This window comes from Rhodnius prolixus, unplaced genomic scaffold (genome assembly GCF_049639745.1).
Source record: "Rhodnius prolixus isolate KJV_2025 unplaced genomic scaffold, Rpr scaffold_6, whole genome shotgun sequence".
Lineage (NCBI taxonomy): Eukaryota > Metazoa > Arthropoda > Insecta > Hemiptera > Reduviidae > Rhodnius > Rhodnius prolixus.
The window spans coordinates 7,257,044-7,274,104 of record NW_027411634.1 but is presented as its reverse complement, the minus strand read 5'-3'; the positions used below and the strand labels follow the sequence as shown (position 1 = coordinate 7,274,104).

At 31.3% G+C, this 17,061-nt stretch overlaps 1 protein-coding gene across 4 annotated transcripts; it reads left to right on the top strand.

The window, feature by feature from the left end:
* The first annotated feature begins 3,068 nt into the window (after positions 1-3,068).
* LOC141460378 (uncharacterized) lies at positions 3,069-15,978 on the top strand. Of its 4 annotated transcripts, XM_074140310.1 has the most exons (8): positions 3,072-3,266; positions 3,403-3,479; positions 9,148-9,252; positions 10,153-10,249; positions 10,339-10,540; positions 12,923-13,029; positions 13,146-13,495; positions 15,298-15,978. In XM_074140310.1, exons 3-8 carry the CDS (start codon positions 9,194-9,196, stop codon positions 15,344-15,346), a joined length of 864 nt encoding a protein of 287 aa, XP_073996411.1. In that variant the 5' UTR covers positions 3,072-3,266; positions 3,403-3,479; positions 9,148-9,193; the 3' UTR covers positions 15,347-15,978. The 4 variants fall into 4 exon arrangements, with proteins under 4 accessions (XP_073996412.1, XP_073996411.1, XP_073996410.1 ...); XM_074140311.1 differs by lacking the exon at positions 3,403-3,479 and having other exon boundaries at positions 3,069-3,266; XM_074140309.1 differs by having other exon boundaries at positions 3,073-3,479.
* The last annotated feature ends 1,083 nt before the right edge of the window (positions 15,979-17,061 follow it).

Sequence of the window (17,061 nt, the reverse complement as noted above, 5' to 3'; positions counted from 1 at the left end):
TTTTTTCTTACTGCTACAATGCGTGGACCACAATCTTGCGAATGATTTGTTCTTTAATACAATTCTTACTCTTTCTTTAGCCATATATTTTCTAACAAAAACCATTGTGAACAAAAAGGCAATGACCAGCCTTGTTCTTCTCACTTCACTCAACCCAAACATTTTATCCTAAATTATTTCATTTCCTCTTCCATTTCCATCTTCTTCAACCCTTAGCGATTTAATATCTCAAGTTAGTAAATGTTATCAAAGCTAGGTGTATTTCGTTGGACATGAAGCCTGGATTATTGTGTCAAACCGAAACAAATGTTTTAGACTGAGTTAATGGCTAGCGAACCTATTCTATCCCCAATTCGAGTTGGAAACCCTCTTTGATTTTATTCTCTAAGAACTAAGAACAAATCAAAATGTTTGTCGTGTGATTGTAGTATTACGAGTACCTTCTTGGTTTGAGTCAGTATCAAATCCACAAGATAATATTATATTCTAACCATTTATGCTCCACAAATCCCATAATAATAAACATTGATTAAAGACAATGAATACTGGAAAGTTGCCATAAATTCAATTGATTTATGTTGGCCTTGAAAATTGCATACTTGAAAAAACTAAATTTAATCTATGTTTAAACTATCCAAATAACAATTAATTTCACTTTCGTTGCAATGTATTCGAATTATTATATCTTTAACTTTTAAAGTAAAAAAAAATATTTAATAAATTGTAAAAATAGTGTGTTTAAACGAAATGTATCAATGGAAGCCTGGAAATTCCAACGAAAGAAGGATCTGTTTTTATCTGTTAAATATCATTAGCATTATATGTATGTCCTCCAATTTTGTTGCAATTTTAGCTCCTTTTCATTCGAGCGATTCTCAAGTAACAATCGAATGCAAGCAATCATACGCCGTACTTAAAAAACCGTAAATAAAAATTATTTTTATTTAAGTGTTTCTATTTTCTAACTGCTTTTGACATGACATTGCAAAGTATTTTTATCATCTTACTTTTAAGCTAAATAAAAAATAATTACAAGTGTTTATACTTAAAGAGTTAATCACTTATTTTATTTCTGTGACTGTATTGTAATAGAACATCGTCAAAACAAAATTTACTGGAAATCTCTTACTTAATGAGTTGAGCTTCTTGTGTTTTCATATTTTCTTTTAATTATTACGAATCATTAACAAATCACGATTGGTAATCATACTTTTTTGAAACAAAAATAAAAATATTTATATAATATTAAACACGACTGAAGCGAGTGGGTACCTGAAATGTATATTCAAATATATATAATAAAAATATGTATTATATTTTTGGTTTTCAGTCTGAAATAAATGTTTAAATTTTTATTTTATTTTTTAGTGTAAATAAGAGAAGTTTTAAAAATATGTTTGTAAATACGAAATAAATAAATGTTATTCTGCAGGACTAACAAGTTTACAAATCTTTTCTACCAGCATTTTAAAAATTTCCATCGGAATACTTCTTTTATTTCAGTAGTAAAAAAGCCTACTAACTGGTGGCTGTATACCAATAACTCTTGAAAAATATAATTGCTTAATAAACATTCTTACAGTAATCTTTCTTAAATAGTAATATAAACTATATATTTTGTCCTTTAGGAAAATTCTTTTGTGTCTTAGTAAGAAACATAAATCAAGTAAATTTGTTGATACATTCTGATTTTTCAAAGATTGACTTGAAATTCGAGCAGTTAGTTTTATAAAAAATTAAATCAGATATCTTTCCCTTCTTTCAGAGAGACTAGTAAAAGCAGTTTATTATTACTTAACCCCGCGGGGAGGAATAAATCTAATTTAGTACCCCTCTGGTAAAAGTAGTTCTTCTGTTGGTTGAATCATTTTCAATAAACCAAATGCCAAGTCATTGCGGAAGATGGGGGCCCACAAAGTGATCAGTGAGAAGGCTTATTTTTCATCTTTTAAAAACGTTTTGTATACTCTCAAATGAGCTTTAGTTGTTCGATTCTGAATGCCAGATGTACTTGTTACAAATGTAACAATTTTTGTTTTTGTTTAGCAGTAACTTTTTACGAGTAATTTTATGTACTCCATACATAGAGGATCCACAACGCTAGTTATTCTACGATTTAACCTATTATGATGATGGAACATCTTCATTGGATTTTAACCGGTGTCGAACCTTGAGATTTATATTATTTTGTCTGCGAGGAAATAAGAAGGCTAACGACTCGGATTGTCGAGTGTGGTTCAGAAAGTGATGACAAAGTCTCTGCTTAAATCTGATAAATCCCATTAAATGAATATCTGTAACTTAGCATAATAAAATATAGTAAGCTTTCCACAACGAATAAGAAATCAATAAGTGACCAGTTTAGACAAGTATTTTCATTTTCTGAAGATTAGGATTACTCTTTAAATAGAAAGAATATTAATTATGACAACTTTAAATCTTATGATCATTATAGGTTTTCTCGATAGTCTATTCAAGATACCAATTTTTTTGCTTATAGATTATACAGTCTTAATTCTAAGTTCTCTCAGTTACAAATAATGCACAAATACATATGTATATATAAAACTGAAACCAGAAAAAAATTAATATTGTTTAATAGGTGGGCTAAAGTTAGTATTTGTTAGGGAATTTTTAGCAGATGGATTGACATATCAACCATGTATGTACACTGGGCCAAAAAAGTCTGTGAACACTAACCTAAATTTTATTACTTTTATTATTATCTTATTAGAAACTTCTTTTATTTTCAAATGAAATATACTATTCGATAGAGAGAAACCAGAGTTTTTCATTTTATATTCAATCTTTTATTTTTGTTCAGCAGGAATATCACAATTAAATGTTTAACAAAACAACACCCCAAACGAATGCAAAAAAAGTCTGTGAACAGCTGTATAAATATGTAAAAACATTAAGATAACAAACAGAAAAACGATTGAATAAAGTTTCAAAGTTCTCTATTGTATTGTAGAAACCACTACAGTCAGTTTTGTGAATAAATAATCTAATTAGTTTTTTGGCCCAGTGTATGTATAGTGTATATGGCATATGAAGTTTGATAGTGGGGGAATCTCTCTAGGAGTCACTTCCTCCACTCCTAACTTAAGGAGGTAACCATCTTGGAGGGGATTGATAGATGAGATGGAAATTGTACTACGTACAGATTCGAGATCGAGTTTAGTTATGTCTTGTTAAGTTGTTGATGGGTTGGTATTTGTCATTAAAAAAAGATCACATTCCGGAATGCTCGTTAATCGATGATAGTGAGTAGTGACATTTACTTTTATCTTATTACTATTTGATAAAATAGTGTTACAGTTCGTTTGGTGTGCAAAAATAGAGTTTGTTACTATCTTTTTATATTGTGTTTTGTTTATGGTTGTTCATTCCAATCAAAAGAAAATCTACGGCAGCTGGTTACAAATATGCCCAACCGTGTAATGATCTTTCACCCTCAACTGTTATCCAACCGATAGGTAAGATTTCTTGATGGTAGTTTATAGTTCCGAAAATTGATTACAGCCTTTTTTCCAATTTAGTTTCCCTATTTTATCATTACTACTGTAATTTTTGGATTTAGAAATTTTTGGACACTATAACCCATTATATATAGCTAAGCCAACTACATAGCCTTTTTGTATAGAATCAAAGCTTAAAAATGCATTTACAAACATAAATTTTTACTGAAATATTGCTTAAATTTGGTAGATAAATTTAAATTGTTTGCATTTACATTTAATTCCTGCCTCATCTTAAGTTATAAGTAGAACCAACTTGCTTGTAAATTTCATAGAAAGTCACAAAATGAAATTATGCAGCTTAAATGCCTTTTTAATTTGATGTTTAAATATGTGAAAATGAATTTCCATAAGGTCTAGAGAATTTACTTACGATATTTGGCCACCTTTATTTTATATCAGTTTTTAACGTATTTAATTCACTCTATTTTAGTGTAGAATAACTAAGACATCAAAACTGATAAAAAAAGCTACAGAAAAAACCCTCTTAGGATAGAAAAGATAAAAACTATTCCTATATTTCCTTCCATTCCGCAGTAGATTGAAGAAAAGAAAGAAATTCTCCAACCTGTAGTTGCCACTAAAAACTGGTTATCAAACAAGCCACTTAATTTCACACAAATTACAAAATAATGCTGTAGGTGCGTTTATTTCCAAAGTACATATCCTGTTTGACCTAATCTCGTCTAGATGGCAACAAACTTGGGGCCAGCTCAAGTACGATCTAACTCTTTATGAATTTATTTTTAATTGTTATGTTTATATGTTTTTTTTTGTTTTTAATGTTGTTTACAATATTTAACTCAGCGTGAAAATTAGGTGAGTAAAATACAATTTATTAATACAAAATCTCACAGCTTATACAGCTACACAATTTATTATAACTTAACGAGATTTTAATTTTCAGCAACGAAAAGTAGTGTAAAGATCATATGTTGTTTAGTAGAAATTCAACCAACCTATTATGTTTTTTAAATACCGTTTGGTTGTGCCCAAACAGGGTTTCTGGCACGGTTATAATTATTGGAATTGTTTAAGAAATATTTCCAGTAAGGGCTTTACAGCCAAAAATATATACGTCGTCCAAGAAATCTAGACGATTTTTTTCATTAAGGTGATACAGTATTAAACCTTGAGCAAATTGAAGTGGGGATGGATATTGTAGATTATTATTAAACAAAGTTCATGAAGGAGTGAATAATCTTCTCTAATTATGCCACCACCAGTGCATTCTGATTTTCAATTAATAACAAAAGTATGTAGGAATTTAATGTAACACATTTTAATTGTGCTCTGTTAAAAAGTATTTTTGTGCTTTTTGAAGTATTTATCCTTCCTGAACAGAGTTGTAGCATGTAGTTTGTAGACTTAAGTGTAGAGTTTGTGTTTTGCATTGCATACATTCCCCCTTCAGTCTGCGATCTACTTGCTCACTTGCCTTATGTGAATATTATTGAAGACTTCACTGTGGCATCTTGAAAGGTCATTCAAATCAGTAATTTAAATAGAGCATTTTACCAATCATTATTTCTATTTAGGGAGCTAAAAAATTCTTTTTAATTTTAAGGGTAAAAAATAATATACTGTAGATACAAAACGTAGAAATTCACTGTGACCAAACGAAGGTTACAAATAATCCATCCTTTGATACAGAAGTTGATACCTTCATTTGCTGTCATGTAACATACGAGGGTCGTTTGAAAAGTCCGTGCAAAAATAAAAACTACTTAATTTTTTGGGGTAAACCTTTTTTATTTTTCAACATAGTCTCGTTTTAGGCTTATACACTTCGTCCAACGCTGCTCTAGTTTGTTGATCCCTTCCGAATAATAGGATTTGTCCAAGTCTGAAAAATAGGCATTCGTTTCTGCAATCACCTCCTCGTTTGAATAAAATCTTTTTCCCGCCAGCCATTTCTTCATATTGGGGAACAAATAGTAGTCCGAGGGAGCCAAGTCTGGAGAATAGGGGGGATGTGAAACGAGTTGGAGCCCTATTTCCATTAATTTTGTGACCACAACTGCTGAGGTGTGAGCTGGTGCGTTGTCGTGATGGAAAAGGACTTTTTTGTGGGCCAATCGTGGGCGTTTTTCTTGCAGCTCGGTTTTCAAACGGTCCAATAACGATGAATAATATGCACCTGTAATAGTTTTACCCTTTTCCAGATAGTCGATGAGGATTATTCCTTGCGAATCCCAATAGACAGGGCGTCCAGAACGTTCAGCGTCACTTGTGCCCATATGGCCACTCCGAAAATTTTGAAACCACTTATAAACTGTTCTAATCGAAGGTGCAGAGTCAACATAATGTTTATCAAGCTTCTCTTTAGTCTCCTGAGGCGTTTTGCCTTTTATAAAGTAGTGTTTAATCAACACACGAAATTCTTTTTCGTCCATTTTTTGAAAATCACTCGACTTCCTCGATTCAAACGAGTGCCAAACACAAAGAAATAGACCGATCTGACTGAAACTTGGTGTGTGTTCTTCCAAGAGTTGCTACTAACTAAACATAACCTCGATACGCGCCATTAGTGCTATCTCTCTGACTTTGCACGGACTTTTCAAACAACCCTCGTACATATGTATAATTATCGAGCAGAGAATAGAAGGCCTAAGTGGTAGTTGGACGCTCCGCCTGGAAAAATAGGCCATTACAGTAATAGAAGAAATTGGTAGCAGTTAAAATTAACGTTCAGTAATATGTGTCCTAGGTTAAAACATTATTCTTTAACCTGCTGAAGCTTGCATTGACTGAAGTGATCGAAGACTTCTTAAAGTAAGCTTAAACTCAGCCTGCAGAAGATGAACTCTATCTTCTTTTTTCTGAAAGGAGACATAGTTATGTCGTATGATTATGATTTTCTGTACTTTACCCAAATAATTGGTTTCTTTTTCCCCGATGAAATTTGAAAAGTAGTTAAATTTGGTAGGTAGTCTGTACGTTTCACATAGCTAGATTTTTATCTGTTCTAATTATAACTTAACGTTACTACAGTTCGATTTCTTTGTTTAAGAAGGCTATCTTTGGAGGCAAGGACTCAAAAAATCCCTTTTCACCTATTTAGTTGACTGATTATCAAGTAGTTAGCGTGATCATGGACATATAGAAATAGAATAAAATTGGCTTTTCCTCCTGTCTTTTGAGTTGTTGGTGAGGTTCCGGGTAGGTCTGTTTCCTAGATTACACAAATGATCTGTTAGTACGTAAATTATCTACTAAGAGGATGCTTCTCATTCGTTGGTCCAGAACCTATCCTAGGTATAACTAAAGGCACCATGCGAACGTTTATTAAGCAATAGCTTCAGGTATAGTTCACAAAAACGGGATAACAATACTGACATCTAACGACATTTGTGCAAGGCCAGGACCTACGGAGACAACTGTTTTTATAACCAAAACTAATCTAATCAATAAATGAATGAATTATCAATTAATTTACAATAGTTTGTTTATTTATGTTCACAAAAATTAAAATAAAGTAAAATTGAGGTTTTATACCCACCATGCAATTTCATGAAATAGGTACCTGTTTTTTGTTTCTCTTTTTTTTTACCGTTTCCCACAACAAAATTTGAGATACTAAATTTCCAGTATCCATTTGAAAAATTATTTTGGGGTTTCTGGAGAATTTCTTAGTTGATATGATTGTAACAAGAGAAGGGATAGCTTTATTTAAGTTCATGAATAGGATCTACTATTTCCCCAATATAAATAAGCTTCGTACGCATCCCATGTCTTACGGGATTGTCGATAATAGTCAGTTTGTTTGTCGCCACAATAAAATACCTCGGGACTCAGAATTTCCCTGTAATTTGTGGATTTGTACTTAACAAACCTATTCTTCAAAAATAACATATAATTACTAAGAAGTCTGTATTATTTTTTGGGCATAAAATTGTCTTATCAATTGATATTTTGCGAGAATAGTACAACTAGCGAACAGGTAATAATAACCAAGCAAGATTAAATGAGAGTTTCTGCAGTTCTGTTACGAAACATAATTGTTTTTATTATTTTTTTCTTTTAAAACACCGATGAGAAAGGATTTTTTCACAGAATAGCTAAGAAGTGGAAACCATTATGTTATAACACCGTACATTCGAGTACTCCACTCAACTCAACACCTCACAGGCGATTAATCGCATAGTTGCCAGAAGCTATCAAAGCATTCAAACCCAGCAAACAGTAAGCCGACTTCATGGATCATTATTTCTGTTCAAGAGTATTATTACTTGCAATAAAAGTAGTTTTATTTCTATAATCCGAACAAACAAAACAATTGCGATTTTATTCCAACGCACTAACCAGTTGTGCCCGTCCCTTGAAGAGAAAGATTTGAGAAAAAAAGTAATGTAGAGCAAATGGTGAAATGGCTAATTCCTTACAGATGTATGATTGCATCCAAACTAAATCTAGCTCATCGTTGGGTTCCTCTTTAAAAAAAAGGTCTTTCGTCAAAACGCGACTCTGCTTAAACATAAACTTCAGTAATGGTAGATTTAAACTTTGATATGTTTCCATATCAGCTAAAAGCTCAATTCTCGGCACCTTCTAAAGGCCCTCTTCTTGTTAGCAGTTCCTAGTCCTCTAAAGTTAGCCTTGTATAAAAAAAAAGGATCGAATTGTTTGCTCACAGATGACAAGCAATCTTTTTTTTAGCTCTTCGGTAGTATAAAAAAGTAATAGCAATAAATAATTTTTAACACTAAATTTAATTTTAATTTTCGTAGAAATGTTCCTAGTTTCAGAAAAAGAGACTATATTTGGTAAACTTGCTTTTTCAATTTGAGTGAAAATAAACAATTCTTTGTTTTTGTCCTATTTTGACCACTTTGAAGTGGTCTTTAAAATGGAATGCGGGTCTGTGTTAGTAGCACCCATTTTAAAACGCAAAACCTTTCCTCCAATTTACTGACCAATTACAAGCTAGCTTATTGTAAGTATTTACGTACCAGCTGATCATTTGTGTAATCCAAGAGCCTATCCAGAACTACACCAACTGCTCAAAAGACTGGAGGAAAAGCCTATTTTACTTCTATTTCTAGATTTCTAAGGTCAGTGGACTACAACTGTAGTATCATTAAGTTATAATTAGAACAGATGAAAACTATGTATTTATTCTTTAAAATCCATTCCAGGTTTACCTATTTCCTCAAATTTTAAATTCTAGAATGGCTTTTAATGCTTTTCAATACATATGACATAATTGATAAAACTGTACATTGTTTTGATGTGATACCAAATTTAAGCTTTCTGCGATTTGCTCCGTTTTTGAGTTATTTTGTTAAAAACAGGAAGATAGAGACCACTCGTTAAATTCATTTTCGCAAATTTGATCGCAGTACTTTCTTCATTATCAGCTACAGCAATATTAATCCTCTTGGAAGTTTTTTCTGTAAGAGAATAACTTGAGTTAGTTTCATCCTATTTTTTTGTCTTATGGTATACAACAGGTAATGTTAGGGTTTTAAGAAGCTTATAATTTTTTGATGTTATATTATTTGCATCTTCAATGTGTCAATGATGAATCTCATTTTGTCCGATATTAGACCCTTTTTGTAATATAATTTTTTTAATTTCCATTGCATTTACATACTTATTATGATAAAAAACTTAAAATTGTTAGAAATGTCAGCCAGTCAAAGTGACTTCCATTGAGATGGTAGTACAGCATGAGCAGGTATGGCCCCTGTCCTATATCATCACAACAGACAGCGCATCCAACATCCAGGTATGTTTATAGCATTTTATTTTCTTTAACTTTTTTCCTAATTATTTTTAACTCCTCCTTTTGTCTGTATAATGTGCTAGCAATACACGTATGGTTGTATATTTGAGATTTAGTATAGGGTTTTTTCCTCCTGTCATTCATTCTGAGTTAAGCTTAGTTTATTGGCGATTCCTTAATAATTTAGTAAATATCGCATTCGTAATTAAAAAACTGTATTTAGTTAACCAATAGAATGAATATTGAACTAAACTATTTCAGTTACTGTGAATTCAGACTAAATTATTTGTTAGTCGCTTTGGTACTATCAGACCCCTTTAAATCCCGAATATTCCTTGTGCAAAAAACTACGTCATTTTATTTTAACATAAATTGAAGAAGTGTATTTGACGCTTGAAAAGCGTCTAATAGTAGCCGGTATTAATAATAAGATTAGTGGCCGGTATTAATAAGTAATATGTCATGAAAATGTTATTTAGGGATAGAAAAATCCACAGAATTTGGGATGATCTCACCAAGTCCCTTGGCTTAGTGTTGAGAAAATTATTGTGGTTTAATACCTCTATTCATTTTTAAGCGTTGATCGTTCTGGCCCTCAAGAAATGGCTATTTCAGATGCCTCTCTAAAATATTAAGATTTATCAAAGCATAAATCTGGATCTCTCCACGAAAATGTTTGGGAATTTAAGATCAAAAGATCTTATATAGAATATTTTAGGATTATCTCAATTGTGTTATAATACTGAGTTTCGTTTTGCTTTTTATCGCCTCAGTATGCTGTTGTAATAAGAGTCATAATTAGTTAAAAGAACTGTACTAAATCGTTACCCCATTTTTGCTTACTTTTGAAGAATTATTGTGTTGGAATTTTGAAATACCTAACGCTCATGCATCTCATTCCAGAACGCCATGGAACATGCACCAGTGTTCAGACTCCAGGTCGAGTACGACCAGCAGTCACAGTTACCATCGCATCGTCCCAGTCGCTCCATTTGTACCGGTATTTAGTATTTACATTAATATTATAATTTCATCCAAATATTCTTAGATAAATCAGTATTTTTATTTTTATGTGATCGGGCCAACTAGGTGGACGAATGTCGCTATTGGGATGGAGGAGGAGTCGCTGGAGGTCTTCAAGGTGGTGTCATGATTCATGGGTATCTACCGTCCGGACAAGCTGCTGTCTACCAACAACCTACCCAAGTTCAGTCGCAGCAACAGCAAATCTTTCTGGATACGGCGTTACGACAGACTCCACCATCGCACAATTTCAACTCAGCCTCAGAAAGTAAGTATTTTACGTTCATTCTTTTTGGTGACTGATTCATAGTTTCAATGGGATGAAAAAATAAATGCCATTTCAGTCGAGTAAAATTTATTTTGCCGAGCTTTCGACCTAGGGACTAGGTCATCTTCAGGGCTAGTTTAGAAAGTAATAGTATTACATTTCAGGGTTGGTGTGTCTTCTGTCTTGTCTGTTCATGTCAGACCATTTTCTATAATCTGCATGATTTAAAAGGGATCATCTACGAAAATGAACGATATTGCCGATAAAAAGTTTTTTTTATTCACCTTTGTGATATTTATATATCCTGTTGTTTTTAAACATTTTCCGAAGCGAATTTCAATACTTGGTTCTTGAGGAAGAAGTGACTTTAGGTTACTTGAATTAAATGACATTTCAATTTTGTTGATATTTCAACCAATAAAAAAAATAATTGCCAATTTTTTTAGGCGGGGCTTAACATCTAGCTCCAATTTTAGGTGTTATGGGCAGGGGCTTAAGCACATTGTTTACTATTAATATTTTTTGTCTCGTTTTTTTCCACAAATAAAAAGTAGCTTCATAAGATTCTAACTGAGAATTTCCCACTTTCAAATCCACGCTTCTTAACCACAACAACCGCTTTTATGGGATACAGTGGACAAACTAAAATGTAACGCTTTAAAGATAATGTTGTATCGCTATATTTAAGGAAACCAAACAATAATTATTGAGCTAAATAAAAGTAAACATTCAATGTTTTAAAATATATACATTTATATAGACTTTTTAATGATCTTTATTAATTGCTACTAAATTAATTTGTGCACATGAATATAACATAATATAAATATTTTCGAGCATGTGTAAAAAAAAAAAAAAAATCGCTGTGATAAAATACTTCTCAAATGAGGAATGCTTTCATAAGGATTGGTATGAGTTTAGCGTGTGCAGAAACTGCATTCCGAAAGATAAATGAGTTGCTAATGTCTATTTAGCAAATATAAAAAAGGAATTCAAAGGAATTTTTTGCTTATTTTATTTACTTATTTGTAACTTGCTTGTTACTTTTTTTAAAAATTTTACGAGTTAAACATAATTATACAATGTGAATTTTAACGTGGTGAAGCTTGTTTATAATAATGGTAATTTTTGTGAACCAACTTCAGAAGGTTTTTTTTTTTATTTTATTTTATAGAACTTTAAATACTTACTATAAAATTATTTTTGAATTAGTAAACAAATATTTTTACTATGACTTTTTCTTAGTGAGAGGAACTATTATAGTAGTGTCCAATTTTCTATATTGAGCTACCGTTATATTATAATTAATCCAATTAATATTCCTAGTTTTAGGTATTGAAGAAAATGAATAATTCTTAACCTTTAGGATTAAAGTAAGCTTAAGTCGTGAGGGTTTTAACACCAGAACTATTTTGTAAGCAAGTTTTTGACAAAATTATTCATGATTTTTATGAACTTCTTTTGTATCCCAAAAAATTAAATAAAACTCTATTAAAAAAAATAAAAAATCAGTCAAATATTTGATTAAAAATCAATATTGTCAATCAATGCAATCATTGCATTAAAATTTCAGATATTTTCAGATAGTTTATTTAGGGATATTCTGTCCACACTTTAAATTTTGTTATATAGACTGACAGAATACATAAGCTCGATGGAACCGTTGGGATCGCAGTTGTTAGGCTAACTAGAGCTCTCATTTAATACATTCTATTTTTAGTCTGCTTCATTTTCTTTGAAATATCATTTTTGGACTACTGCCACAATAAAGTGGCAATGAATATTCAACAAATTTTGCATGAAATGTAATAGGTATTAAAAAATATTATGCCTCCTAATACGAATTAATAGGGTGTATGGTATTTTCTGAATAATGTTTTATGGTATCCATTCATCAAATAATTATCCTGGAAAAATTAAAAGTGACATGTGTTCTAAGGGTAGCCTTTACATAAAATTTTAAAAAATAAATTGTTTAAGGCATTTTCGAAGCTAAAGTATATAGTAAATCGCATTTCGGAGTGGTGAATCTTGTCGAAAACTTAAGATTTGATTGCTGAGTTGTATTGCTCACATGTACAAAAAAAACTTTTTTACTTACTTTGTGGTCTTCAACGTTGAAATTATGGTACAATTTTCTCACATAAAGCGTACTTTTGATAATTTAGTAAGATTCGATTCTTTTTGTTACCTAATAAGTGGGAAATAGTGTTTTCGTATTCTGTATGTGATGATTTGAAGACAAACTGTCGAAATAAATTATTAGATAATTCAGTAAAAAATAAAAAATAAATAAGTGGTTTCTTTGATGTAGAAAAAGTCCGTTCTTAGTTAAATTTATCCTTGTGGCAATTATCAAATATGTTTTGTATGCACTACTAGGCGGAACAGGCAGGAGATCTCGTGTTCCTAGCCCTACTGAAGCAGTCATCGTTCCTTGTGGTGGACATTGCATTGTATTAGAAACATTTTGCCACCATTTCTTGCAGGTGTGTATATTGTATATTTTTTTAAAGTTTTTATATCTGTTGCTGTGATTAATATGCAGACAAATACTTTTAATGTTTATTTTCCCTTTTTGTGCTAAACTGTTGTTATTCCACAGGTGGTATTCGTGGCTGGCGTGCTGACCGGGATGTGTCTCGTAGTGGCCGGTCTAGTACTCGGAGTTCGATCAGGCCCTGGAGGACTACCCCCTTTAAGAGCTCGGGGACCAGACTTATCTGTGCTCACATACATTGGGAGTATGACTTCTTTGGTATCCGGTTTACTGCTGTCTGTTCAGTGCTGCGCACGCCAAAGAGGTCGATTACAATCCAAGCCCACTAGAAGTCAACCACAACAGCCTGTCACTTCAGCAGGTCGAGAAGAAATTCCATTGAGACAGTTACCGCCTCTACAGCCTCTTCTAACGGAGATTGTCCATCAACAGATCGTACATGAAGACCATTTAAGGTAAATGATTTATAAGTGCATATGGAAAAGTAAAGTAGCAATAATTTGATTTAAAGTGCAATGACTTTGTGCACTCTGTTACTGCTTTTAACTGAGATGGTATTACATCGGCAAAGTATTTTATTCAAGTTATCGGTAGGGTTACTAATTTCAGTGCCTTTAATTAGGAAAAAAAATTGTTAGAGTTTGGTTTGTTTGCATACGTATGTGGTCAAACCGTAGAAAGTTCAGATTGGATATTTTGATTATTTACTCCCATGGAACATATCAATAAGTTTAGGTAAGGCATAGATGCAGTTTTATGTACAATTTCTTGACGTATGTTCATTATAGATTTTTCTGTTGAAGATTTTTTTTTTCGAAAATGAGTTTTATTTAATATAAATTTTATTCTAAACCAGTATTTCATGCAATCTAACAACTTCTACGAGTCCAAACTTAACCATAACAAATATTTTGTCAAAGCCTTGAAAAGTGAAATATGTTGGATTAGATAGCTTAGTTTCAAAAAATGAAATTAACTCCTAAATGTAAAAATACTTTTTTGTTTTAAAAGTTCGGCTAGGTCCTTGTTTTGTTTGCAGAATGTTAGATGATTAATTGCCTTGCGTGTATTAACTTTGGTACTTATTATAGAAAACTTTTAAAATACTGAAAGAAAATTTAGGAAAATCTATACTCATATAATGAACTAGAGAAAAGTCTTATTGCAAAAAAACTATACTTGCAAACTACTATATTGCTAACAATGTATAGCTGGCGAAAGGCAACAAGTATTGTGGTGTAGAAGAATAAGGCCTTGGAAGCAGTTGGAAATCAGTGCGGTTCATAGGAGAGTGGTACCCGTTAAGCTGGAGGCGCTCAAGAGAATACAACTTCACCCGGGCATCATCACCTTGTTAAGAAACCGGTTTTCAGACCACATACACACGGCTGCACACTGACTCATTCCTTACATCCAATTTTACCTTCTTATTTAAAATAACTTCACAATGCTAACGCCACATTTTTACACTGTAACTCCCACTTTTCATTTTTATCTTAACTCATTTCAGATGGTTGTAAACAGGTTTTTTGGTTTTCAATATTTCAGATTAAAATTATACGAGTATGCTGTTTTTCTTCAAGCATGCCAAGAATTAGACCGACTTTCTCTTATTGCAATCCGTACATTTTTAATGATAATTTTTTCCTTAAAGATGGACTATTGATGACTAGTTTTATTTTTTATTTATTTATTTTTTGCTTGCAAAGATTGATTATTTAGCTACGGTTTGACTAGAAAACGTTAAAAATTCATAACATACCAATAATTGTAAAAATATATTATAAAACTTAGTGAGGACTTAGTTAAATAGAATTTTCCAAACCATTAGAGACTTATTTACATGAGTAAAAGTAAATATTATACAATATTTCTATTTGATTGGCCTAGAAACGAAAGCAGTATATTTAGTGCTACGTACTGATTATTTAAGTGCGGACCTAAGTTAGTTCTCGGAATTGAACCATTATAACTATTTCTCCAAAATTACAGAATGGACTTGGAATTATCGTTGAAGTCAGTTTCATTTATTAAAAGCAAGCAAAGTTTCTAACTGGAACTAACTGGGAATGCAATGGCTTAAAATCCTTAAAAGCCGTTATTACTAAAGAGTAATTAACAATGTTCTCTACCTCTCGAATTCATAGTGTATCTATTAAACTTGTATTGGAAGAAGAGACAAAGTTTCACAAAATTAAAGAAGATCGCTGATTAAAATAGTTATTCTTATTATTAAAATAAACATATTTTATTGCAGAGAGGAAAGTGGAATACCCTGGTGGAGGAGAGAAGCAGCTTCCACTTAACAAGGAAACAAAACTATGTTGACTCAATTCCTGTTATAATAGATTACCACACAATTTGTGATATGCGTAAATTATTATTACTTTGTTTATTAAATATGAATTTTTATTTTAATGAAAAAGAATATATAAACATACAGTCACCCCTAAAAAATTCTGTAAATAAAATTATAAATAAAAACTATAAAAAAACAAATTTGTTTTTTTACGCATTTTATTCATTGTAAATACTTATACATTTTATTGTAATAGAAATGCAGAAAAGTTAGACCATACTCTACCTTTTTAAATTTCTATTCCAATTTATGATTTTATATTATATAATTTTAAAACAAATTGATATTCAAGACTTCTTTTTTGTATAAAAAGATTATTATTATTATTATTTAATGTAAATTTAATGATCATTGATTTATAATATAGGCGGTCTAGTCTCATAAAAAAAAAAAATTATATTGAAATATATACTAAAATTGTATATATGTACTATTGTTAGAAAAAGAAGTGTAACATCTAATTGTGTTTATTAAATTAATAAAAATGTACATCTCCAAAATATAAAATTTTACGTTATAATTAATATAGAACTAATTTTTACACAAAAAACTATAACAAAATATAAAAAGTTCAATCAATTTACTGTTCATGTTTCCTTTCTCTTCTTCATGTCCTTTCTCTTCCGAAATAAATTTAATCATAATTATAAGATATTGTATAAAGTAAGAATATTTTTCAGAAACGAAGCAATATAATTAATTATTTTCTCGTGAAAGTCTTTATATTTTGGAACTTCACCAACTTCAGCGTAGCAACAATAATCAATAATTCAATTTCTCTTTTTTCAATGGGATAAAAGATTAAACATAATTTTTTTAAAAAAAGCTATCCAGATTGAAAATCAATTTGATAGTGAAAAAATCTAGTTTAAAAAATAGACTATAGGCATCAGCAAATTTAGTTTAAAAAACGACCAAAGAGAAGCAGAACTTAAAACGTCCTACTCCTAGAATACTAATTAAATGCCACTAGTCTTGGTTCTCAATTTAATTTTTTAACGAATAAGTAAAGATGTTTGGCTATCTTTACAATTCAAAAGTCCCATATAACAGAAATAAATGGCTTGAAACCTGTAAAAAATTAAATTATTTAAAAAAATGACCACTAGGTAGCAGCACCTACTGGACTTGGACATAGAGACTACATATATTAGTTCTAAAAATGACCACTAGGTAGCAAGCACACCCATTAACTTCTAAACAAATTTCTTTTTAGTATCGTCTGGGAGACGTACGGGAGAGGATGGTGCTGTTGCCCGTCTCTTCAAATATGTCACGAAATATGTACGCTAAAACACTAAAATCGTCTTGGGAAGGTTCAAGTAAGGTAATCGCTGCTGAACAGTTGTAGTGATTGAAGGAACCAAGATAGATTAATGGTTTTCGTTTAAAGGTGTTGGGCAATTATAATAATAGTTCTCAAAATGACCACCAGGTTGACTTCTAAAACAAAAATTTTTTTTTAGTATCGTCTAGGTAGAGGAAGGAGAGAAGGTCGTACTGCTGCCCGTCGCTCTAAGAACGTTCTGGAAATATGTACGCTATAGAACTAAAATCGTCTTTGGAAGGTTTAGAGTTTAAGGTTACAATTGCTGAAACAGCTGTTGTAAGGATTTTGCATGTACCAAGATTATTTTATAGGTAAATCGCCCCACCCTCCCA

Excerpts from the sequence above, each read along its gene's own strand:
- LOC141460378 (XM_074140311.1), top strand. The coding sequence starts at position 9,194 with ATGAGCAGGTATGGCCCCTGTCCTATATCATCACAACAGACAGCGCAT. Across the intron at positions 9,253-10,152 it reads ACAGCGCATCCAACATCCAG|AACGCCATGGAACATGCACC; the intron begins GTATGTTTATAG and ends ATCTCATTCCAG. Across the intron at positions 13,030-13,145 it reads TTTGCCACCATTTCTTGCAG|GTGGTATTCGTGGCTGGCGT; the intron begins GTGTGTATATTG and ends GTTATTCCACAG.